This window comes from Polyergus mexicanus, unplaced genomic scaffold (genome assembly GCF_030449975.1).
Source record: "Polyergus mexicanus isolate NDT 795.1 unplaced genomic scaffold, iyPolMexi1.0 SCAF_8, whole genome shotgun sequence".
Lineage (NCBI taxonomy): Eukaryota > Metazoa > Arthropoda > Insecta > Hymenoptera > Formicidae > Polyergus > Polyergus mexicanus.
In genome coordinates, this window is record NW_027223328.1 from 11,647,364 (window position 1) to 11,674,335 (window position 26,972).

The 26,972-nt window shown below is 33.4% G+C and overlaps 1 protein-coding gene across 2 annotated transcripts in view; it reads right to left on the reverse strand.

The window, feature by feature from the left end:
• Window positions 1-26,972, reverse strand: part of Ph4alphaefb (prolyl 4-hydroxylase subunit alpha-1) — a 144,299-nt gene that overhangs the window by 83,470 nt on the left and 33,857 nt on the right. For both annotated transcript variants that reach the window (XM_070300485.1, XM_070300484.1), the window contains one exon: window positions 18,437-18,748. In XM_070300485.1, coding sequence (XP_070156586.1) covers window positions 18,437-18,656 — 220 coding nt within the window. In that variant the 5' untranslated portion in view covers window positions 18,657-18,748. The remainder of the gene's footprint in view (window positions 1-18,436; window positions 18,749-26,972) is intronic.

The window sequence follows — 26,972 nt, forward strand, 5'->3', positions numbered from 1 at the left end:
TGTACATATACTTTTTTTTTATTTTTATAATTATAAACGAAGAAAATAATAACCCATTTTACATTAACAGTATATTGTATATATATATATTTTTCTTCCGAGAGGCTTAAATAATGAAAATAATATTATTTTCACGAATTTGTACTTTGATTTTATTTACTTCTCTTATTATTTTTGTCTTTTGAATCTTTCTTATTCACGTTTCATTAAATAATATTAATTGTTTTTATAATTACTACTAAAAACAAAAAATGATTATTTTTAAAATATGTAAATATACATTCGTTTCATTCCTTTCCCGATTATTTTTCTCGTTATATAATATTTAAAATGTAATATTTGAGATAAAATACAAGTGAAATAATATTAAAAATAATCAATGTACAAAAATTTGGAAACTTTAAATATTTATTATATATCATTTAAAAGAAGAAATTTCGAATAATTCTTTTAAAATTATTACTTATTTAATTAATAATTTGCCAATTATTGTATATATTCAAATAAATATGTTTTCTGTATTTATATATCTGTTATCGTCTCTCGAGAAAAAAATGTATTTTAAAAAAATATTTTGTTTAAACAAAAATATTTATAGAGCATATGTTTTCCAATATTCATTTTCGATGTTATTTACAATAATCTATGCAATAATTGCGTCCACCGTTATTTCTATACACGTGATATAATATAGGAAAAAGAAAGTAACATAAGAATAATAAAAAAGATTTGTACGTGGGATATTTTTTCTATAATTTCAATTATGTAACCGATGTAAAATTAAATTATAATTTATATAATTTAAATGACAAAAATACATAGGGGCTCCAAATGGACAAAATGTATGAAAAAATTAAAACTTAAAATGTCTGTAGACATTTCATAGCATTGATGATACTTTTTATAAATATTTATTCTTCTTATTGCAAAATTTATAATATTTATAAACTATATTATGATTCCGTTTGTAATCATTTTTTTTTTTTTTTTTTTTTTTTTGTCAAATAGCCAAAACAAGTTTTCCTCATTGCGAAATGAATTATTTACAAGAGTTAATTGAATGCTCGTTGCTGCATCTGATTATGCGCGTAAACCGTCCCGGAGTTGCCATTTGCACATTATTACGTGTATATACATCACTTGGCGGATGTATATGTACGTCGGACGTATCCTGCTTACCCTGCGGCAGGATCCGTTTAGCGTTCATTGTCCTACGACGCTCGCGGAAATGAACATTCCACGATCGACTGTTTAGCACGCATTTCTGTTACGACGGACGTCATGCTAACACGCGATTACAGCGAAACAAGCCCGACATTAATTGATTAATGATCCACGCGTCTGGAAAAAGCAGCGCTAGGTCAAGGATTAATCGATGTGTGCCTAATTTTCGCGTCATGCCGTTAAATGACGCCGTTGAAAATGAAATAACCAAAAACGAACACGCGCGAAACGAGTTTTGCAATACCGAGAATACATAAGATATTCAAAATCCAGGATATATAAAAACAATTCAGTTTTCAATTTTCATTATTTTTCATTTAACAAATTTCAAGATTTTATCAAAATGAATGGCATTAGCTCCCCTCTCGTTGACAAAGAAATATATAACTTATGTTTATGTATCATAACTCTGACAATATAGAATATATACATTTAAATCGGCCTGAAATCTCACTTGAGAATAATTCTGGATTTTGAATTCTCTGAATTGCATACTTGAATAGAGAAATTAACGTAGTGAGAAATTATGAGAAAATATATAAGTCAGAAGAGAGAGAGAGAGAAATTGGTGAATAAATATTTGTCATTATATGATGATTATTGAGATAGTGTGATTACAAAAACGCTAAAATATTTATAAAACGATAATTATTGTTGAAATGACGATCGCGAGGTTTCAATCCGCTATTAAATTAAAATTAGAAACATCAATGGAATGTACAATATATAGCCTAAAGAAAGACAGCTCATTAAAATTCTTAGATACCCTAATTGTAAACAAATAATTTTCGGAAAAAGAAAGCGGCAAAACTCGAATTTATTGACTTGAAAGAAATGATAAAAGTTTTAATTTTAGAGATACGCGCGCGCATGTTTTCATTTCAAAGAGAGTGGCAAATTAAATCAGGCAGATTATAAGCGCGCGCTGTCAACGTCTATGATGTGCCATTTCTGTCCATGACGGATAATGTTACGGCTACTTTACAGATTGCATATGGATGAAGCGGAGCGGTGGTATACACGGAGAAAGCACGCTCTCCGTGTAATAGATAGACAGATGTCTTGAATGGACATGTACCATATGCAACGTATGAGCATACGTTGAAAACTGAATAGAAACGACGACAGAGATAATAAAACCATTAGGATCAAATCTTACGCCATTTTCGTGCGTAATAAATGATATTCGCGAAAGAAAATATGAAAATATATCACGTAATATTTTGCTGGCGTAAAATCCGCATCTCGCTATCAATCATACTTTCCAAGATTCCTAGTTGGAACGTACTATTCTTTATCCTTCTTAATAAAGAGTATAAATAATAAAAAATAGAAATGTAACGTTATAGCACATGATTAAAATAAAGTTGAGCTATAGGAAATGTTGTGGAATCTTTTCTCTCATTTCTCTAGTTTCGGTTATTTTGTTTTTTAAACTTTCCCGGATAAACTTGTATCCTTTGTGAAAGAGATATTTCTTATAAATAAGTGTTATTCTCTTTCTAAACAAATTTTTTTGTTACAAAATAAAACTTTTTTTCTTGGACAAATAAAGGCAAATAAAGTGCATCATTGGAGTAATTTCTCGATCAATAAGCTTTGAATTAAATTTAGAAAGAAAGAGAATAGACATACACGAGCGAAAAATAATTTTAATTTCTGATAAAAGATGCTTTCTTTTCTGCAAACTTATTGTTACAGTAGTAGAAAAACATATCATCCATATGTCAGCATGCCACGGATAATAATTATAGATACTCTCTGATGCTGTGATCTGACACACTCGATTTACCATGCAATGAAATAATCGCGTAGTGTTTATCTGATTTTTTTTTTTTTTTTTTTTTTTAAGTTCCCTGCTTCTCTCCAAGTTTTGTAAATTTGAATTTTTTTTACTATTTCTATCTACTTTTTCGTTTAATATAATTAATAATATTATGCATATGTATACAGTGAAATCTTTTTTCTGCATTTTTCTTCCACGTTTTTTAAAATAAATGACTTGTAATCGTTTCTATCATCTCTTCAATTATCGATCTTTGATAATGAAAACTTTGAATCATAAATATATTATAAATAGCAAAAATAATAAGAGACAGCTGTTCACATCTATACAGCCATTTTCTTAATAGTCGTAATTTACGATTCAAAGACAACAATGTTATAAAATACCAATAAAGATATAATTCTTTCCGATAAAGATACATACATTTTATGTGATGTATATTAAGATATATTTAAGAGAGTTTGTGAAAAAGATTTCTCACTATACGTCATTCTGCTGTGCTTTCTACCCTCTGTCGTTCATGTCAATGGTGCCCGAGGCGTTTGGTTAACCGAGTTGCAGTTGAGTTTACCGTGTGTTGCTAGTTGGTTCGCTAGTTCTAACCCTTTCATTCTCGCAAAATACGAAACTATCACTATGAAACTATCTGCCTATATACCCGATGTTCAAGACTGAATTAAATATGCCTTTACAAACATATCACCGCGAGCGCATTGGTATAAATCTTGTATATTTAAAACTTTAATAGAGAACAAATCGCAGCATTTTTATTGACAAAAAAATTTAATGCTCAGTTTGTTTACTTAATTATGTTTGCGCATATATATATATTTAATGTAGAATATTAAAAAAAAAAAAATCGTAAAAAGGTATATTAATTTTTTTTAATATTGTTACAATTTTATAAAATGTTGACACTTCATATTTTAAATTTTGATACTTTTTTCGAAATTAACGCACCGATCTAACACACATCTTCCCATGAATAACGTAATTTCAGAAATCCAAAAGTTCTAAAACACCGAAAGACCTGTCTGTCTTGCATGCGTGGAACCCTGTGTATCGTTTACATTTGCAGCGTACCAGTTTTCATGAAGAGCATTGTCGCTTTACAGTAACGTGTTGCACAATTGTAGAAAATATCAATGCAGCGAATATATATGCGCGAACAAATAGTTTGCATATATCGTAAATATGGAATTTTTCAGAATATTACTAGAGATCGATGGTATGTATTGTACACATAAAAGTAGCCGAAATATGATATTTGAAATAAAAATTAAAAATATTTACGTAAACTTTTATTAGATTATATGTAAATGATTAATGTAAAATAATAATTTATCTTCATATTAATTAAAAATCTACTTATAAATATGTATAGATTAATTTTACGAATAAAATAAATGTTTCAAATATGTATTTCTCATTAGAGACTTTAAAGATTTAATTGAAGTCATTATTTCTTTCATTGTATAAGCCCTATAAGCAATAAACTATTTAAATACTTATTCTTTTTCAGATATATATATATATATATATATATATATATATTTATTATTAAAAGATTATGTGTATTGTGTCTGTCATTCGCCCAAAAAGTCTCTTCGAAACTTTGTAATATATTAGAAAGAATAACTTTTGTGTGGGTGCCGTCAAAAAGGTACCATTCTAGCATTAATTGTATAAGCGTGCGTTGAAATCATCGAAAAATTGTTTTTTCTCAGATGCATTACAGGAAGACCAACCGACCGGCAGATACCGGGTAACGAAAGATAGCACGAAATGCCGAGCGGGAACCAACAATAAACCGGAGTGCCTGGAGGAAATGTCTGGAAGCGCAACTGCCACGCTACAACACCTACTATATTCTACGCGCGCGCGCGCGTATTTATTTATATATAACATGTGTGTGTGTGTGTGTGTGTGTGTATGTTATACGTATGTTGCACGCGAATGGTGTACAATTCGTTGGATGCATAGCGAATAGTCGGAGACGACAACGAGCAACCAGTGACGGTCGACTTAAGCTTATCTCCTATTCACGGATCCGCGCTGTATACGGTCTAGTCTGCTCATTAGATGGTCTTGTCGTTTCCCCGAACATCCGCGGCTCAACGTCAGAGATGGAAAAGCGGGAGATCTCTGGATCTGTGATACCCCGGAAATCCAGAGAATACCCCTTTCACGAAAACGTGAAAATCCCTAAATTCTGTAAATGAAAATGCACAATGTCATATAATTGAATTTCTGCAAATTAATTTGAATTAGTCGTTAAACATCTCTTTCTCTCTCTCTCTCTCTCTCTCTCTCTCTCTCTCTCTCTCTCTTTGATGGCGAATAATATATTATTTATACAGCGAAGCAAGATCAAATTTCATATTTAAAAAAAGAATTCACTTCAACCCGTAAATTTTTTTCACAACGTATGTTATAACTTACACACTTTCCCGTATAAATTTTCGCGTAATTTTAAATTTTTATTGTTCGTTATTGTATTGTTGGGCATTGTTGGAAGCTGTAATCGAATCCTATCGTGTTTATTAAAATTTTCAACGTATGTTTTTTATTATTGGCGATTTATACAGACGCAATATTTTGCCTGAAAATCTTGATCGAGTATTCGATAGTCATAACGACAAAGCTGAATTATATATAGACAGACAGTGAATGTATGCTTTACCTTTGTATCTTTTATCGATGCTGTATCAGAGAACGATCGATCGTTTCTAAATCAAACTGGAAGAAAGCTAATAGTAGTATCAGCGCAACTATGAATAATCATGCGCGTTATGCTAAATATCTTTCAATGATCATTCGATAATGGTTGATCGACTCATCTACATTTCGAATAATAATTTCTCCACTAGAGCCTGTGATTTAATATCGAGTTTCAAATTCAAGAACTTAAATTAGCCGAATTCTGATGCCATTACAGCAGAATCGTTCTCATTATAAAATTATTTATCTATTTAAGACAAAAATTTTAGACATCTCTCTGTCTCTCTTCTCTCTACCTTTATTCCTCTATTAATGAATTTTTGCAATTTGAAAACTGGTTATAAACTTAATGTTGTGTATAAAGAAGGAGAAAGATATATATATATATATATATATGTTCAGTATTTATTTTTATATTATACATGTATATAAATGAAAAGATTATTATCGTAATTTTCCTAATAATATTTTTATATTTGATTAGATATAATTAAATCTACTAAATATTATTTATAATTGCAAAAGTGTTGAAAAAAGATAAAAGAAATATTCACCTCGTTACATTTACTTATAAATGCAAATTTCATCACTAACAATAAGTAAAATAAATCATATCCGAGAAAAAAAGGTATATCTTACGCGGATTAATAGAGCGTGAGTTGCGGGCACGGATGGAATTAGTAGGCGTGATAAAATTTTCACAACGGTCATTATCTTGTAAAAGTGTATCCGACGATCTCGCAGGGACCTTTGCGCATATGAGAAAATAATTACCGCAAGCACGGCAATTAGTTTTGAATTATTACGTCGTGGCGCAGCTGTAATTTCGCGACAATCACTCCCGTAATCCGGCAAGAGTTCGCCGCTTCGGTTACGCCGTTTATTTATTCGCGGAATTTCATCCTTTATAATTGCAAAGGAGAATAAATATGTACCGATAAAGTATAGAATAAATAATGTATAAAAGAATTTTCAGTGAAAAATTAAGAATATTCGTACGTTACGTGCAATTATTCATTGACTAGCGAAACTTTGAATCTACATTACGTTCTTTTTTTGCATAAAACAAATTATATTATATTTCGCATGTTACACATTTAATGAATCGAATACGTTTCGGAGTTCAGGCCTTTTCTCTTACAGCGTCCCCAAAACTGTCGTACCGCGAGGCGAGAACACGTTCTCGAGAGAGAAACTTTTCTTCTCCAAACGAAACAGCTAATTCTCGCTAACAAAGTTGCCCCGTCGCGTTCCCGGCACGATGAAGATAAACGGTTCGCTTCTTCCCGCTGTTTGCTCTTGATTGTGCGGATGCCGCGCGAGAATTCGCCTTATAATGTGTAAAATAACGCTGTAATTGCGAAAGCGCGTTTCATGCGCACGCGAAAGACACCTGTATGATAACTTGTAACCGCGGCGTAAGACTCATATTTAAGAGATATTCGAATATAACGATGAATTATCCATTATGCCATATATATATATGTATAATATCGCGCGCGATCAATCGCAACGTAATATAATAATAAGAAGGTTAATCGCGCAACTCGCGCATTTAACATGGGGATGAGAGACGGAGATCGCATCAAATTATACAAGTACGAAGAAATTGATTAATGCCAGTCATGTTGGAGAGTCGCGACGAGAGTCGTAATTTGCATTTTCGGGACAAAAAGCAACATCCCGTTAACACTGCCGGAGTTTCCATACCGAGGCATCTTCGTATATATTGCGTCATTGTTACGACCGCAACAATGGCGTCTGTGGTACGAACAATGTACGTTTGTCATCGGGAAGAACTCTCTCGGTATATTCCTGGGATACCGGCACCCAGTCGACGCAACACGGACAATAATCCGGGACTTTCTTGGATCGCCCTATGTGTGATTTATATTGTATTTACCGACATGTTAAACGCGAATGCGAATAATAGCGAGCGGCCAGACACAATGAATGCACCATGCGACGCAACGATACTAATGTTAGATTTGCATTTATCTTCATCTGCTGTTTTAACTAGACAACTAGAGCATGTGCGCGTCGGGCATCGAGCATCGCGAATCCCAGATTCTACGAAAGCTCGTTTATAATCCTTTCGCATTGTTGATTAGATTGTAAGCGTATCGTATACATTTTGCTTATCAATTTTCAATATTTATAGATTATTTGCCGATTGTAATTGATAAAACAAAATTTTCATATATACGGATAATATTATTCAATCGGAAAGTTGAGTACTCTAAGAATATTCCTCAACATCGCTGCATTTATCCCACTTTTGTATATCATCCGCTTCATTTTTAGAAACGCGTGTTGCCAAGATTTATCAATCATACTGATATCCGGCAAATTTAGAACCTTTGGCCTATCTCTCGGAACATGATGCCAAATAATACCAAATGATATTTTGCCGAATACTGTTGCACTTTACGGTATGCACTATACGAGAAAGACACCTAACCCACGCCTCTCGATTCGACTCTTATCGTAATGAGATTTAAACAGTTACTACGAATAGTAGAGATCAAATGTTTCGGGAGAATCAATTAGCCCTACTTTGTAGTAAAAAATAACAGTCTACATATATATATATAATAAATATCGAAAACAGTCACGTTAAACTATTACGTTCCAACTAATAAATGTTTTACGAAGCAAGGATTAATAAAATGCGCAATTATTTTATTTTCGATTCATCGCTTCGGTGAAACTTTATCTCTATCTCGCCTTCGTTTGTAGTCTCGTTATCACGAGCAACTAGCAACGAATAAAATTTCTCTATCAAAACGAATATGCTTGTCTGTCTGTCGAAATTGAATTTATATTCTATAAGTCAAAAACAAAGTGCTATATAATGCATTTATATTGTAATATACTAGTTTATGTAATTATTTAAACGTTATTATAGCACCTCGTTAAATTTGTTAAGCATTCGTACAATTAGAGCAAAAATTTAATGTTTACTGATACTACCAATAAGTAAATCTGCAAAGATGATATGGCTACACATATACAAGGGAAAAATTATGATAAAAACATAAGTTTAGAATATATAAATAATACAAAATTCAATAATATTATAGTCACGCTACAGAGCCCTTTTTGGATTGTATTATTAAATTAATTCTTCCTTTGTAGAGTTAAGTTCTTAAATAACGCATTTATTAATCCTGTTTTGTAACAAACATGTACGCGGATAAAAGACTAAAATAAAATTTAAACGAATCATCGACACAACAAATCGTACCGATTTAACCTTTTGCGTTAAGAAATTAACCTGCCATGTCTCGAGCGCAAACGTCTCGCGTTTGCTTCTTTCCAAGTCCTTGAAGCTTGCTAAAGTTTATCCAATCGCGGAAGACAAAGGAAAACGGTCCTTGTGTCGCGAGAGAAAGTATCTCTCGAACGGATCGGCAGATGAGCCGTCTGTTACAACAATCGACTCCTATTACACGCGCGCTTTCTATTTTCGTAAAAGGGTACGCAGCGACAAATTAAAGGTCTCCGACGCGCATGCTTTATTCCGCCGTTGCCGAGATAAATCACCGCGAATAATAAAGAAGAGAAAAGAGTTAAAGAGAAGGAAAAGAAAAAAGATAGCTGATGCAATGCCACGCGCGCGATTATACCCTCTCTTACTTAGAAAAGAGTCCTTTCTCCCCCCCTCCCCCCCTCCCCCTCCACCCTTCATCATTCTCGAACGCGAAGAGAAGGCAATGAGGAAATAAGTTTAACGAGAGAATAATGAAACCTTTCGCGTCGCCGCTCGAAACTTTTATTCGCAGGTTTTGGTCAGAGCCATTGCGGAAGTAAAGAACATTACGTAAATCGTGCTTCTACCGCCGTAAAGAGAAAGAGAAAGAGAGAGAGAGAGAGAGAATATCTTACTATTTTCTATTAATTTAAATTTATGACGAAAACGTTGCATTCTCCTACATCTGACTTTTAACTCGAAAGTCATCGACGTGCTTCCCGATATTCTTAACTTGGCGTCGCGATGCTACCGCGTCGCTTGATTAAGAAAAGATTGAATTTGTGCCCTTATCACGAGCTGATACATTACATCGCAAAAAGTACCATTTCATTATATTCGTTAGGGAGAAAAATGTTTTCTCTTGAAGACGAAATATGTACAAATATTTACAAGTCGTCAGCATCCACGGTTGGTTTCTGTCATCGTTGCGACAGAACTGTTTGCGAGAAGCTAGTTACGTACAGGTCGGCACAGCGACCATCCAACCAACCATTATACGTGTCACTTGCCTCTCCACAAACGAATATGCGTGTCTCGTTTAGATATCACGAATGAAAAAAAAAAAAAAAGAGGGAGAGAAAGAGAGAATGCCAAAAGATTATTGGTGAATGATCGTGTTGCGTCAAGACAATAGTGAGCGAATAAATGGGTAAGGTATACGTACGTATGCATTCTAAACATACCCGCCGCACGCGTGCATATATAGAAAGACAGAGGGGGATGAGGCGGAAAAGTATACGTCGACGTGTATCAATATTGGTCGAGACCACCTAAATGTTGGTCTATGCCATGCTATCAGCATCGACCGAATACATTATTCATACACGATAAAGTATTCTCTGAGCCATAGTGCGCATATAGATCGATCCACCTAATAATTTCAACTAGAAGATTTCTTTGACTCAACATCGGAAACGGAAAGTTTCTCGTTTCTCGAAAATTATGCGTTTTTTCGCAAACTCATGTCAGAAAATATGTTTATTTTTCCACATGCCTTTTTAGCAAAATTACACAAAATATTTAAAACATTAATGAGAAAGATATTCCAGAGGAAGGGAGGTGGGAGGGGGGGGGGGGAAGGGAGAGTTGTAATGGACCCCCCTCTATATATAAATTGAATTACGTCCTTTCCTATGTATAGAAATAAAAAGCAGGATATGATCAAAGTAATAGATTCGCCGAAATTTTTACGCGTTTTACATATATTTTATAATAGTTACGTCAACTGGGTATATAACAATCGATGCAAATGTATAATCTCCATTATTGAGGACTCGAAGCGATGTTAACAACGTTACATTAGTTTAGTGATTGACGGTCGCGATTAATCCCTGCGCGAATAGTCTATTTCCATTTTCTCATTTATGTATAATCTACAAGCATCATACATGTAACATTTCGTATCGAGCATAAGTTTAATACATGTTTGTATAAACAAAAATCTTAATCAATTTTATTCGCCAAGAAAATTAATATAATAAAATTGGAATATTGGATGTAGTCAATAACTTTTCTCGTACAAAGAAAAAATGTTTGTGAAATATTTCTCGCTTCATCTAAATCGCATAACAAAAAAGAAATCTTTATCCATTTTTATCAATATTTTGCTTGTTTTTTTAATCAAATGAGAGATTTAAAACAGACAGATTTGTGTGAATGAAAAAGACACGATTTAAAGAATTGCATAATATGCATTTATAAATGAAATTAATAAGTTAATAATAAGCGCAATAAAGTTTTAGTGCCATGCCGTTTCGAGAGTCGACGCGCAGAAAAGATCTCGTGCAAAATTGTAATTTTAGAAAAGAAACAAAAGATGCTTACCGGAAATTCATGGAATTTCGGTGTAGAATCTAATAGACGGTGAAAAGGAATTTCTCTAGGCGAAGAGATAAAGAGCAAATATCCCATTTTACGCCGATCTCTGTTACAGTGATTCTGTCTCCGTTATCTTTTTACTCGCATACACATCGTTCTAACGAGAATCAATTCCTTGAAACGGGGTCGCCGCGATTAATTAATTATCGGTTAAATGTGAGATGGGTAGACGAAAAGTAGCAGTGGAAGAGAGTTGTGACAAGAATGAAAAAAAGTCAAGCGGCCAAAGAAAGGAAGGAAATATATACGTATATTTATATGTATAATATACAATAAATAAATCACAAATGATATGATGAAAAAAAACCTCGTAATTTGAATACGTTGTTAGTTTTCGTGCTTTCGGTACATTTATATATAATCACACACACACACACACACACACACACACACACAAATCACTATTTATTACGATACCAATATCATCGGAATATTCCACATTTCTGCTAAAAGTAGACAATTACCGCCGATCTTAACATAGCTTCAGATTACGATGCTTAATCGGTGAAACAAAATCCGCTTCCTCCGTGTTTTCTGCAAATACGTCGTAATTACCAATTACAAGCAGAGCGACTAATTACGAGTAATTACGAGAAAACGCCACGTTCGTAGCGACAGGTTGTTCTGCTAATTAGATATCGGGGCAGGCGTCGCGACGTCCGTTGTCGCATTTCTGGTATCAACACGCCAGTCGATTCCCGTGCGATTCCCACCGATTGCTAATTAATTGGCGTACTAATTACGGTGACGTGACTTCGACACTCGCTTCGCCGTTCACCATGGAAAATACCACAGTTTCTCTCTCCCCCCCCCTCTCTCTCTCTCTCTTTCAATGCATTATGCGCATCCATGCATTTCTGTGACGATATTTCGCGGCGTTCCGCAAATTTTATCCAATTCCGATAATGGATTGTGTAAAGGGCATATACTTAAAGTTTTTAAAGTAGTTGTTGGACGGCATTTATGAAGTAGCAAGTTTCGCAATTACGCTCTTAAACGATACTTTACAACGTTATCGATTTTAATCCAAGGGACCATACATCTTTTAAAATATCGTATGACAAAGTGAAGAGAATTTCTCTCTTTCTTTTATGCCGCATGCAATATGTACTTTGTATTTGTATAATGAATGTTTTTATGAAATTTTTATAATGAATTTTTTTCTCAATCTCGGGATAGATAGGTCGTAAAAAATTTTTTAAAATTTCTGAGCGCAACATCTTCAGTGAACGTATACGAGTTAATTGCTACGAGGTTATCGCGTATATACGGTTTAATTGCTTCGACTGCAGACAGAAACGAAGCCGTCCTCGGAAACTTGCTATCGAGCAGCGCGCGCGAGAACCCGCTTAAAGAAGTTACTCCTTCCTTCCGTTCGTATCTGCGAGGGATGCGGCAATATAGCGCTTAAGCACCGACGGTGCGATTTAATAAAATAAAGTACTATTAATTTTCATCTCTTTATCTCTCCTAAATTAGTGAATATATAATCTCCTACCTATCGATAAGACTTGGAAACTTGTATTATATGAAAAATTTATGAAAAATGTGTGTACGTATGATTCGACAATAAACTTTTTCGATACGATTGAATAGCAAACTAGCAAACTCTTTGCTAGTTTGTTTTATTAGAAAGACGAAACGCGCGTCGAAGCAATTTAAACGTTAAGTGTGGATAACGAGAGATAAATATCATATGAATCCCGCGTATATAAATGTCAGTCGAGCAAATTGAAAAGTAAAATCAATAGTCGATGAAATATCATTCGATTCGTAAGAGAAAAATCTCACAATATGACGTTTGAAGACAAAAATGTTCGCATATATATCGCGTATTTCGTTATTCTATTTATTCCATATGTATTTTTCTGTTTATTCCTCTGCGATAATGATGCTTGTTTCAATAATCTAGATTTCCCGTTAACAACTAACAACTTGAAAGCCTCTCGTGGATGTATGCAATTGCAAATATTTGATTTGCAACGGTTGGGATGTTTGAAAAACGGACGCGCAAAAATAGGAGAACACGGTACGTGATGCAACAATACATGATGTTCAAACAGCATTTAACGATGATTCCCTTTGCGATTTTTTTTATGAAAATTACTAGATTACATCTCGTATGCGCGAAAAAAATTATTCGCTAATATAATAAATACATATATTTTCCATTATCGTGCAACAGATTTCGATGATTATAGGGATAGCAAAGAGACTCTTTAAAAAAAGAAAAAACTTTTCATTGATTAAAAAAGCAGATGAATGGAATAGAAATTTCCGTGCAAATATCATGCTTCACGTTGACATTTATATATATATATATATATATATATATATATATATATATATTAAATATTTATATTATTTCATTTCTTATGGAGAGAGAACTTGATTCCTTCAGAATAGTTTAAATATCTATTATATATTCATCTATTCATCTATCAATATGCTCTTTGACATTTTCCGCCATATGATCTTCATAGATACTATTAAGCGTCAGAACAGATTGAAGTTACACAACTGTGTTAATTAATATGCCTGAAACTGATGCTTTGTACGATTGGAGATTCCCAACTAATGAGCAAGCTCTCGAATTTCACGGAGCCATACCTCCCTATACACAATAATACTTGGCGTGATATCGCTCGCGACATCTGACAAGAATATTCTATCAAATACTCTACTTGACTCTTTTCATCGTCATTACACGCATTTAATTAAAAGTCAAACAATTTATCTTTCTAAAGATAATAATATATTCTTCTTTGATATTATATAATTCATTTTGCCAATGAACAATTTTTTTTTAATATTAAAAAAAAATATATATTTAAAAAAATGTCTTTTTTTCTCTTTTTCCTCAAAAATGACAAAGGCTACACACCGTACACGTAAATACAGAAATATGATATATAAAGAATCGTTAATTACTGTATGTACGATGACATACTGTATGTCGTCGCTGGTTTTTTATAAATTAATTAATTTACCTTTTTTTTTTTTTAATATAAACCTAGACTTTTTTTTTATAAATGTTGAATTTTTTACAAGAAGCCCACATACACAATACAAAGGATATATCAGGGGGAAAAAAAAAAAATTATATATTATTTCGTAGAAGGAAAAAATAATTCTCGAACAAGTCCATGACGCGTAGATTGTACGTTCTATGTGAAATGAAAAAGTTTTTTCGCGATGCAAATAGACGTCGGTTCGTATGTGTCAGACAAATGGTCTTCAAAAATTGAGAGCCTCCCACAGTACAACGATTTGCATGTCGGAGATTGTAAGTTACCACTGTGCAATCGCCACAATGCGTGCCATGGTGGTTTGTGCCGTGCAGTTTCACGATTGTAATCGAAATGGTTGCACCTTGGGGAACCGTGCGGTTTTCGCTGCGCGCTGTTTGTACGATCTTCCGCGGGGACGTATTATGCATCCAAAAACCACAGACGACGAACTTTGGACCCGGTCATGATTAAAACAGTATTAAACCCCCTGAATTCTGGAAAGTGGGATATAGTATGGTCGGAGTGTATACGCGTAGCAACAACTTGGACTATGAACTCTACTACCAAGTGCATTTGCGATCTGTCAGGATTGTTGTTCTCAAAATGGTTTCCGATACATTAGCGATCAATTCACTATTAACGAATTGGACACTATCATCGAATAATAATGTCGAAAAATCGATTAATCTGAATCGACTAAAGTCTAATAGATAAAAAAAACCAATTCGTAACCTTTCGAAACTAGTATTTTTATCATTGATATTTATCGAAATATCAAAGGTCGCATTGAACTCGCTTACAGGTCACTTTAAATTTGCATACAGTCTATCTTCGAGAATAGCCGAGAAAATTTTCAAAATTACAATCGCCAAGCAAATTTTCCACGCTGATAGACAGTAATGCTTCATTTTGGCGAAATTTGAGTTTAGTTTCTTGCGATCGATTTCTGAGTTGAATGCGCTAATTTTGATGGAGATAGTCTCACGGGGGTCAACCTGTAAATCCGAATACGATGAAAACTGCAAAATTTATGGATAACGTATGTAAGCACGTCTCGGGATAAAATTGTTATGCCAAAACTTAAGGAATGGTCCATTTTCTCAATCGTGCATAAATATTTCAAGTTGAATGCTAAATTAATTTAAAAATAAATGATAGTCATTTAAATTCTTAGTGAAAGAGAATTTTTCATATTTATAAAAAAAAAAAAAAAAAAAAAATAAGTGACTTTCGATACATTTTGTATTTATCGCGATATTTATCGTCGTTTTCAGATAACTAATTGTCATACATTCAGGAATTGTAAATATTTTATTAAAAATTATTGAGATACTATTCAGTTTCCAGTCTTTAAATTATTTATACGATATTCTCATACGAAACACATTACCGCGTAGATAACAATCTTTGTTTTTCCATTTTCCTCTTTTTTTTTTTTTTTGCGTGTCCTACGAACGATACGAGTAACGAGAACGAATTCTTCCATTTTCGTGGAAAAATGTACATTATACTCAAAACGTAAAGTTTCGTATAAAAACTCCTCGCTCTTCTCAATTCGTCAATTCCATTACGTGGTGACAAAATATTAATTAAAAACCGATATTATGTATTCTTCGAATTCACGAAATTTATATTACGTCTCGTCCAAATATTAATCTAAAATAGGCAATAGATTTAACCGCAGACAGCTCGCTCGATGACATTCCGCGACGGTTTAAAACCCATTAGGATCAGGATAGATTAAGAGGAAGTGACCAGAGTCCATTTAGCGTGTGTTTAATCGATTGCTGACTACTCGAATAACCGTTGGTGGAAATTGACTTACCGGCCTCTCCGCACCTCTCTCCTTTCGCGCGCGCGCGCGTGCGCGCGTGTGTGTGTGTGTCTGATTTGTTATTAATTATTACATGTGAACATATGATAAAAAAATTAAAAATAAAAAAACGCGCAAGTATATAATATATGTCTTTTATATGGCTCGTATCTCGTGTCTGAAATAATTTCACCATATTTTTATCAAGCTTTATTTTATTTCGGATACGAAAGACGAGCTCGTAAAACGCAAACAGATTTCCTGAAATATAAATTTGTAAAGGTTTTAGTGCGTAATTTATTTAAGAGTCTCATTTATAATATTATATAAAAATATATATTTCTATACAATTTCGATGGTTGTTGTGTGTAGTATAATACATATATTTTATTTTATATAATTGTAGAAATACATGTATCTATCTATCACAATAATTAACACATTTGATAAAAACTACATTTCGACGACGATTAATGTTACTATACAATCTAAACATTGTTCCATACTCGCTTAATTGTTAATTAACAAAAATTGGCTTCCGAGATTCTCAAGCTCGCGTGCAAAATAAGAAGAGCATGAAAGGAGTGCAAAGGCGCAGAAGAGAGAAGCCAGTTAATATTATACTTTTGGAACTCTAATAACAAATTGCAGAAACAAGCTCGGATTACTATCGAGCATCGATGATTTTACCGAAACTTTCTAAATGGTGCACCTAATCGAGATCGTTATCAAAAAAAGCTAGAACATCAAGAAAATTCTTAGAGTTTATTTGTCATTAAGCAAAGAACAAAGGAATATGTGCGCGCACATATATAAACCTTTGAAAACGCTCCCATTAATAATAAAACTGCAAGTATTGTATATAAAATATATTAATAATATAAAATAATCTCTAATATCACATGTAAATCCATTCGTGAGAAAAGTATGCATAGCGAAACGAATAAAATTGACAACTTTGCGTAAATATGTCTCTCTCTCTCTCTCTCTCTCTCTCTCTCTCTCTCTCTCTCTCTGATCTCGACTCCTTGAAAAACATACTTTGAGTAAAAAAGCATACCTCGGCATACAATCGAATTCATCGTATTCTCGTTTCTCTTTATGAGCATCTCGTATTTTAAATATTCTTGCAATTTTATATAATTTATAATCAATGATTAAAAAAAGAAATTGTACCTAATTAAAAAGTGTCATTAAAATTTCAATGAGATTTCAACGTACGTATATACAATACATACGGAAAAAAATTATTTTAGCTTTATCTCAAACCAAACTATATTAATTTGCATTTAATGCTTTAAATACAATATATTGTTAAAAACTGGCATATAACATGACAATATATTGTAGTATACGCGCGACATACGCCACATATCTATGGTATATGTATATTTCTGTGGACATATTTCTTTTATATTGTATATAATCAAAGAGACGACAAAATCATAAAATATCTTTTCTCAATATTATTTTAATCGCGCGAAAAAGCAATAACGTTACGCAGGAATATGTCACGAGGATCGAGGTTTTCTTGGTAGCATCGTAAAGAGTTCTAATTGAAGACTCCGTGGAATGTCGAGAAGAAAGGCCTGCGAATCATACGTCAAACACTTTTTGATGACCCCCAGTGACAATTGTTGCAGTTTTAATATCGGTAGCACGATGTGCACGTCGGTCCTCTCGATTCTCTGCGGCAGCTCGCTTGGCCTGACGCCACGATATTTGACAAACCATGGTTCAGGAAAGAAAACGTCATGCTGCTGCACCAAATACCTGTTTCATTTTGCCTTAGGCATAATTAATCCGCCTATCGGAAATTAAGATTTTTCAAAGAAACAAATTACTTTGTAATTTGTGAAAAAGTTTAACGAAGGGAGAGTTTTCCATCAAGCTTTTATAATTAACTTTTTTATTATAATCTCATTTTAGAAAAAGCCCAATATAACAAAAAGCTTAACTTTGTTGATAAAAATGTGTTTGTGCACACAATTACGTATGAAATTATTTAATTAATTCAAGAGAAACATTACACATTTGTTTCCTAATACTTTAAGAATCAAATTGCGGGAGAGACAAATCTTTTGTCATGTGTTTGTACTGATTTGCTATTTTTTATGCTTATTGACATTTTTGCAAATCGCGATTATTTAGAAATTTATCACTGCCGAAAATATATCGATTGTTGTCGATATATCGGAGGTGGGGGGGAAAGGGGGGGGGGAAAGAGAACGATTATTTATCACACCTACCTGACTCCCGTTTCTTTGTTGACAAAGATCCAAGGATGTGTATGAAACGTGTTAATTTCCCTGTAGTCTCCAGGTGACAAATCGCCATAACTAACCGCCTGCCCTTGATAATCCATCCAGTAAAGGCTAACACGGTGGGGCGTTGTATTGATAAATCTGACAAAGGATTCGTGCTGACTGTTGAGCGATCGGAATATTGGCCCCCGCTGTTGATTTTCATCCATTTTGAGATTTATTTCCTCGTCCGCTTCCACGTATTTCTGTAATGGATTTTCGAGTCTAATCTTTCCTTCTTCCCCTTCGCCTCGAGAACTGAAATTAAAAATTATAAAAGAAAATTAATTAAACGACGGTATATTATACACGTGTTCGAGCTTGATAAAAATAAAATCCTTTGTATCTAAATCTTTTTTTTTTTTAATAATAATAATTCTTTTTTATTTGTATTTCTTTATCTTTTATCTTACAAACTACATTAATCGTTTAATATTGTATAAATAAAAATCAATAAAAATTTTAATTCGGCAAATAAAATTCTTTTTATTGTTAGCTGCTATATTCCATTTCTCGATTCTCGAAAAAAAAGCATGGCCTATCGCGATGACCAATAATCTCCTTGGGACCCAGATTTGCCTTTCAACATTTTCTACAAACCGAATTTTGCATCCCAGGGACGATACGAAAAGCATGAAAATCCGGTTTGCCACGGGTAAACAAGCCTATCTATGAAAATCGATTTATCGAGCACGGTTACGCCGCTTGAATTTAAGAAACGAGAGAAAGAGGTAGAAAACATAAAACGGAAAATCGATCGTGTGTCGCAAGAATTCAAATTCAATTTGATTTGATTGAGATATTCACAACAATGACTCGCGTAGAAAACAGCTAACAAAAAATTAATTGCAAAATATGTAATAATTCTATGTCGAACTATATAAATAGATAAAACTAATATAATTACTGATAAACATTAATTAATAACAAATATTGTACATCGCATAAAACAAAAATAAATAGTTCCTTTTTAACCCTCTATCAGAGAATCAATAAGCCGAATAAATAAATTTGATATTTTAATATTTGTCATAGATTATATATTCTTTCTTATTATCGACAGAAAATAAAAAACAAATTTCTAATATCGAATAATATCGAATAATATCCAATTACAACAAACGCCAATTAAATCCGATTAGAATGCGCAAGAACTCTAATTAGTTGCGCGAATGATATTAGCTGCGACGACGACAAACAAGCACAGCGGGTAGAATTGAACGATGCATTTACGATTTCAATGCAGTTCCGAAGAGTTTAAAGAGCTTGTAGAGATAATTACAAAGAGAGACAGACAGACAGACAAAGAGAGAGAGAGGGGGGGGGGAAGTGGGGAGGGGGGGTAGAAAGAAGAAGAATAATAGATCGTTTTTCGGCCAACAAACACAGTCCTCGACTGCTAATTCGCATTTTCGTCCTTCGCCACTCCGACGTAAAAATCAAGCAATCCGTTAGAAACGATTCGCGCTTTCGATACCTTACAAAATATCGAAACAATGCCGACAAATGAAACTCCATTACGGCTTTTTACAGAGACAAACGGCAATGACGGCGAAAAATATACATGTAAGAATAGAATTTATCTGTTATATTAGACACTAATTTTTATACACGCAATTTTATACATTTTTGTCACATTCTCATCTTTGAAATTAAGCCGATTGAGGAGAATCGTGTAAGCACTAATCGATTATATTTGTGCCTATTACGCTATAAAGAGATTTGCCGATGTGAATCACTTTGATCGCTGTATTTCGGTTTTCATCCGATCAGATTCTCCAATTTTCTCTGATTTTTCGGAATAACAGTCTTTTTTAATTATTATAATAATGTGCAACACACACGCTAAGCGGCGACAATATTGATGATAAAAATGAAAAGTTGAACATTGAACTCAGCGCCAATAAAGAAAAAGTTTTTCGAATTTTGCCAATTTTTGAAAATTTCTGTGAAATGTGACGCGTCACAATCAGACTTAGTGACGACAGAAAGAGTAAGATTTACGTTCGTACAGTTCCAGCAATATAAGAAGTTATTCCATATATCTTGCGAGATTTATCGTGACGACTCTTTCTCGCGGGATACAAAGTTTCAGTGAAAGTTTTATCCGTCTCTGAATTCAAAAATTACCCTGCATATCTTATAAACGTAATCGCATCTTACCATTTTACTTCGCCAAATCAATTTTATACGCAACTAAATAATATTATAAAACAATGTTAATAAGATAAAATGTACCAGAGTGCATCAATCGCTCTTTTCTTTTAATTTTATCATTTAATTAAAAAATTTAATTATTCCAAGTTAAATTTATTATCGATTATTGATTTTATTCTCCGAAAATATCCAAAAATACTCATTAAAACTTAAATTTGGCTTCAAAATCCAGGATTCGAGTATTCAATTCTGAATAACTACAACATCCGAATCCGAATATTTTTGCCCGATGACGAATATTCGAAATTTGAATATTGGAAAGATTAACGCGATGTAAAATTATAATTTAACGTCGATAGGTATTGCGTGTGTGTATATACAATATATATTATCCACTCTAATTTAACATCATAATTTTTTTTCTTATTTCTGACTTATGATTATGGTATACGTGTAATAACATCAGACATTGTGCCAGAGTATATAAAAAGTAATTGAAATTCTTTATCGAGACACTGGTCAAATTTATATTTTATTACTGTCACGCGGATCGGCCGCAAAAATTTTGTAACAGCTAAATTACTCCAATGGGAGAAATATTTCCACAGACCTCCGTGCGCAGCGTTGCGGAATTTTGCGAGGACGCTCAAAAGCGAAAATAGCGTTCGTGCCGGAATTCGAACGTTGTGCCGCCAAACGTGCCGTTATAAAAGTGTAAAAAGGGAGAGAGAAAAAAACGAACCGAGCGAGGCGTTATATTAATTCGCATTTTTGGTGACGAACCCCGCGGTTACGCTCGTTTCGAATGACCTGTGTGATTTTTTCCTCCCATTTTTTTATCTATCCTTTGACAATATTTCACTGAAAAAATGAATAGATTCGCCGCTTTAGTAGACTCCGATTACAATTTTTTTAAATATAATAAACGGCGAACGCCTACACGACCAATTGATTAACTTGTGGGCCCCTCGAAGAATTGGTTTCTACTGTGAAAAATAGTGACATTTTAAACTCACAATTAATAATGCATTAAAACGCCCGCGCGCGTTGAACGGTAATCCATCTTCTTTTTTATATTTCATGGTAAGAAAGTAGGTGTAATAGGTACATTATCGTGGATCACGGTAGTTTCTCGCTCCGTTTGACTCTTCCCTAGTCGTACCGATGAATTAGAGCAGCCTCTTATTGTTAGAGAGCTGATAGGGATTGAATTTAAGTGGCAATTATTACGTCGTATACTACAGGACATTCAATTCGCATCTAAGATCGCTTTGATTTGCGCAATAATTTATATTCGCATAAAAATCAAGATAAATGAATATTATAGAAATTCCATATGGAATTCAATATGCGATATCATATTTTCTTTGACAATTCTTTGAGTTTTATTCTGTAATTGTATACTTGCCGATCATGATTAAGTTGAAAAAATACTATGATCAACATTTCTATAAAACGAATATTTTATATGATGGAACTACATAATAAATTTGGACTAATACACAAGTAAATATAATACTTTCAAATTTGAGTCATTTTTTAAGAGTGTAATATCGAAACGAACTTATGTATATACATACACATAAAAACATTTGCGAATGTTTTGTATCATAATCATGGCTCTTTATCATATACATAAACTCTTTCTATCGCATACTTTATATCTGTCATTGCATAATAGCTCTATGATCATTCTTATATAATTTTGTCAAACACAGAATTAATCACATTAAATAAAAAAGTAGCGCGTTAATATTATAATAGAACGGATTTTTTCGCCAAATTTTGTACTGCACGTCGTGTGCGAATAATTAAAAAGTAAATGTAATTTGGCTTCTCGTGCTGAAAATCGCTTGAAACAGGTGAAAATGGTCATTGTAATTCGGCTCATAATTTGTAACTAATCCTACAAGATTATCATGAATAGAAAGAGCTGTAGTAACGTTTCAATGTGCTCTCTCTCTCTCTCTTCCTCTTGCCTAATAAAACCTCGTTTACTACGGCAGAAATAATTATTGCATGTTACAACGCGCTAAATAAACGCGTTAATCTCACATATTCGAAAAGTGAGCTGATAATTAAAACTCTCTGAGACAAACGCAATAATTATCTCCAGCGTTTATACTATGTTATAGATATGCATTACACTAACAATAAACGTTACACTATACAAATTTTCTATTTTAATTAAAATTGGAAAATAAAAATCCATTATTGGCGCAATTAAAACAATTATTATTAAATTCGGAGCATTTAGCTTTAATTTGAAAAATAAAAAAAAAGAGTATTTTTTAGTAAAATTGTCAAACGAGGCTCAGAGACGAGAGAGAGTTTCGCAAGATTGTTCTCGTTGCTTTACGTGTATGTATAAAGCTGCTTTGTAATTTCAAAGTTATCTTGGGATAATGTTGTAATAAAGCATTCGTCTCTCCTCTCTTGGCTTGCGTCTCTATTTCTTACTGCGGACAATGTAAATACTTGACACGAGGTTGTAAATCTCAATATTACGCTAGCTTTTCGCTACAGACGACTGCACATAACATACATCTGCCGAAGCGAACGAGTTACGAACCAGGCAAGTTGGACCGAATCGTGCTCAGAATTGCGCGAGCACGTTCTTTTTTTTTTTTTTCCATGATGGAGAGAATTACAACCACATTGGCTTTCATTAACTATAAAAATCTTTAAAACATATCTAATAAGAGATGCACTTCGGAAATAGTCTGCTCACAATTGTTTTAATTGCACAATGAAAACAATTATTCTTTGGCAAAGAACAACAGTTTTGAACATAACGTGTTAAAACTCTGGATATATTACATATGTATATCCGAACAAATTGCGGCAGTTTTTTTTATCATAAAAGAGACGATAATTTTGATAAAGCGATCTACGCTATCTAGCATATGTCATTTACTAATTTTGTTGAAATTTCATTGATTTCAAATACTATACCAATATACCAATGATCTATGCTGTCGGTTATACCGATAATTTCAAGCACGTAATCGCATCCCGCTTTGTAGATGTCCACAAAGCTTGGCAAACAAACGAGAACGCCCATTGTATATCGATTGTGTTGGTATCGATCGTGAGAACAATGGAGATAATTGAGCATGCTTATTACGATCGCAGGAAATTCATACAAATCTAGTCATTATTTAAGGATAACGATGACAGTGCAACACTTTGGTGATCGTGATCTTTTAAACTGCATTTTCCCATTCTTTTCCCGAATAAAATGAATTTTTATTTTACTTACTTTACTTTACTTCTTGCATCGGGCAAAAAGGAAAGAGGAATATATTTCATTGTACGGATATAAAGAGAAAGAGAGAGAGAGAGCACAACAGACAGTAGACAAACATAAAGGCTTTCCGCACTTTCGTCGGAAAGCTAAAACATTTGGAAAATCAAATGATATTTTAATGGACCCATGGCGAGAATGCACTCTCGGCACCGACGACGATTCGAAACGAAAAAACAAATTTTTACGGTGGGAAAGGTAGGTGATGGCCACCTCCATTAACAGCATATCGGATCTGCTTTCGACTTTCTTAATGAGAATCCCATGTGAGAACGAGCCATTGACGTTCGAGGGAAATGGAAACAAACGACATCGCTTTATTGTTAGTAGCTTCACCGTTTTCCCTCTTCGAAGACAAATTCTTCCATCTTTCTTTATTTTACAATTAAAAAATAATAAAACACTGATGTGTGCGAATACACATTTTTAATAACAAATATATTTATGAAACAGTTTATTAATTTTTTGGCAAGTTTTTAAAGATGATAATTAACAATTAAATATTAGGGAAATAGTGTTTATATACTTTTAAATAAGTAAATAAACTTTGTACATAATTGCACAAATATTTTGCTAGTAAAGCCATTTACCGATTCATCTAAGCGTTTCTTTATCTCATATCGAAATATTGATCGTGTTTATATAACTAATAATTTCTTATATATACATTTTTCATATTAAAACAGTGGATGCGAAACATCTCCTAAGATTCTGATGGATATAAAAGATATAAAAAAAGATATAAAAGAGCTTTATCGATTAAGTAATTCTTAATTCTAAAAAGTAGATTTTTATATATATATATATATGGTCACATTTGTCAGTTTATACAATTTAAGCAAAAGCACGGCGAATAGTTTTTGTGACCAGAACCACAGTCGCATCATTTGCGAATATACCGACACACACACACACACACACACACACACACACACACACACACACACACACACACACACACACACACACACACACACACACACACACACACACACACACACACACACACACATATATATATATATATATATATATATATATATAATTACCAATAAACTTGTCGCGGCATATCATCGACATTTAATTATCATACGCATGATGTACTAATGCAATTATTAGCAAATGCGAGGATTTTGATCAGTATCCGAAATTATCCGGAAATGCGACCCCAACTCGTGTATTCACACAGTCAAATCGTTTCGTTTACGAGAATAGAAGAAATACTTGGTTAATAGGATGCATATTGCGTGACAGCCATTAACGATTCATACGCGACAAGAAAATTTCTGTGGAAAAAAAAAACCAGGCGTTTTATTAATAAAATGTCGCCTGCTATATATAGGAGTACCGTCTACTCACATCTCTCTGTATGTGTCTTTCTCTTTCTCTCCTTCTCCCTCCTTCTCTCCTCCAAACAGAAAAAAATATGGAATTTTAAAAAAATTGTTTCTCCAAAAAGACAGTATTTTGAGAAGAAAATATATATTTTTCTATATATTCCTCTCCAAAATTTCCCTATACGAGAAAATTCTATACTTCTTTAATACATATAATCCTCTAATGTATTTTCGTTCTGTTTTACAGTTTCCACGGTTCTCTTATCGTATGTTTTAGCAGACTAAAGGCTATGCAATTCAGCGCAACGTCCTACATCGCGAATGCATCGCCCCCGCGTTCGCGAAGTCGGCATACCGCAAAATTTACGGTGGCTTCAATTCACGGCAAACAACATGTAATCCTTGCGATGTTTGCGCCCGAAGCCTCGAGCCCCGAGGGCAAATAGGGAAAGGCACGGGCCCGGGGGGGGAGGATTACGAATGGCAAGTTCAGAGAAGGGGGTACAGTGTGATCCCCAGGCTTTGCGCGTGCAACGCGGAATTCTCCGCTCGACGTCGTTGTCGTTGTCGTTGTCGTCGCGCTTTCGTAATCGCGCCCCTCGCTTCGCGACACGTAAATTTTGCCCTTTTAATGCCGCTCACAATTAGTCACGTAGACTACGCGTATTCTCACGGTATGAGATTTATGTGCGACAGATGGGTCTCGGGATCAGACTAAATGAAATGCATCATACATAAAAAAAAAAAACCACGTCACCGCAGTTTATGACAAAAAAAAGAAATTCAGTCGTTTAAGAGTGCGAGAAAATAATGTTCTTTTTCTCTCCCATAAGCTCTCTAATTTCTAATTTTTGGACCGCGTCGCTTTGAAAATGAAACACTTGTGTCGTATGCGTACAAATACGTATATATAACATGTAAAATTTTTTTTATTATGTTTGTCGTAACAAAATAATGTACAATTTAAAAATTACAAACTTGATTATGTATCACGAAAAACAGAAAAATTACGCAAACAAATTTCTATGGTCTTCGTGTCATCGAAGAAAAAAGAAGAGAAAAGATTACAGAGAAAGATTCGAGAAAGCAAAAGTTACCCGAAATATCGATTCAAAGCTGTCTCGTTTATCATCTTTCTCGTTTTATTTCCATTCCTATTTTACAGTGGTTATAAAATGAATTTTGATTTGATCTTAGTATACGTATATATGCATTGCATTGTGACATCATTACATGTGAGCTTAATAATTTCGATATAAATCGATGTTAAGGGAAATAAATATAAATTGTATAATAATCTGTTTAGTCCTTATAATATTGTAGTTTTAATCGTAAAAACATATTCATATTTTATCTCATTATTAGATATATTGTATAATACAGATATATTGCAAAAGTATATTATTTACTTATCACTAGATTGTAAAATCTATTCTTCTAGCAAAGTTTGAATGAAATAATGAACTGGTGGACTTAATTTTATCGTGGTATTGTTGAAACTGCGGTCACTCCAGAAGTATAATCGAAACAACAATCAAAATAATTCGTATTTTGTCTCTTGCGCAAAGTGATTCGCGAAATTATTTCAAGCAGCAGTCTGTTTGCAACTGGCAATGGATTCATGCATATTCAGACGCATAAGATGCTGGATTAAGCGATAACTGCAAAGTATTACACTTAT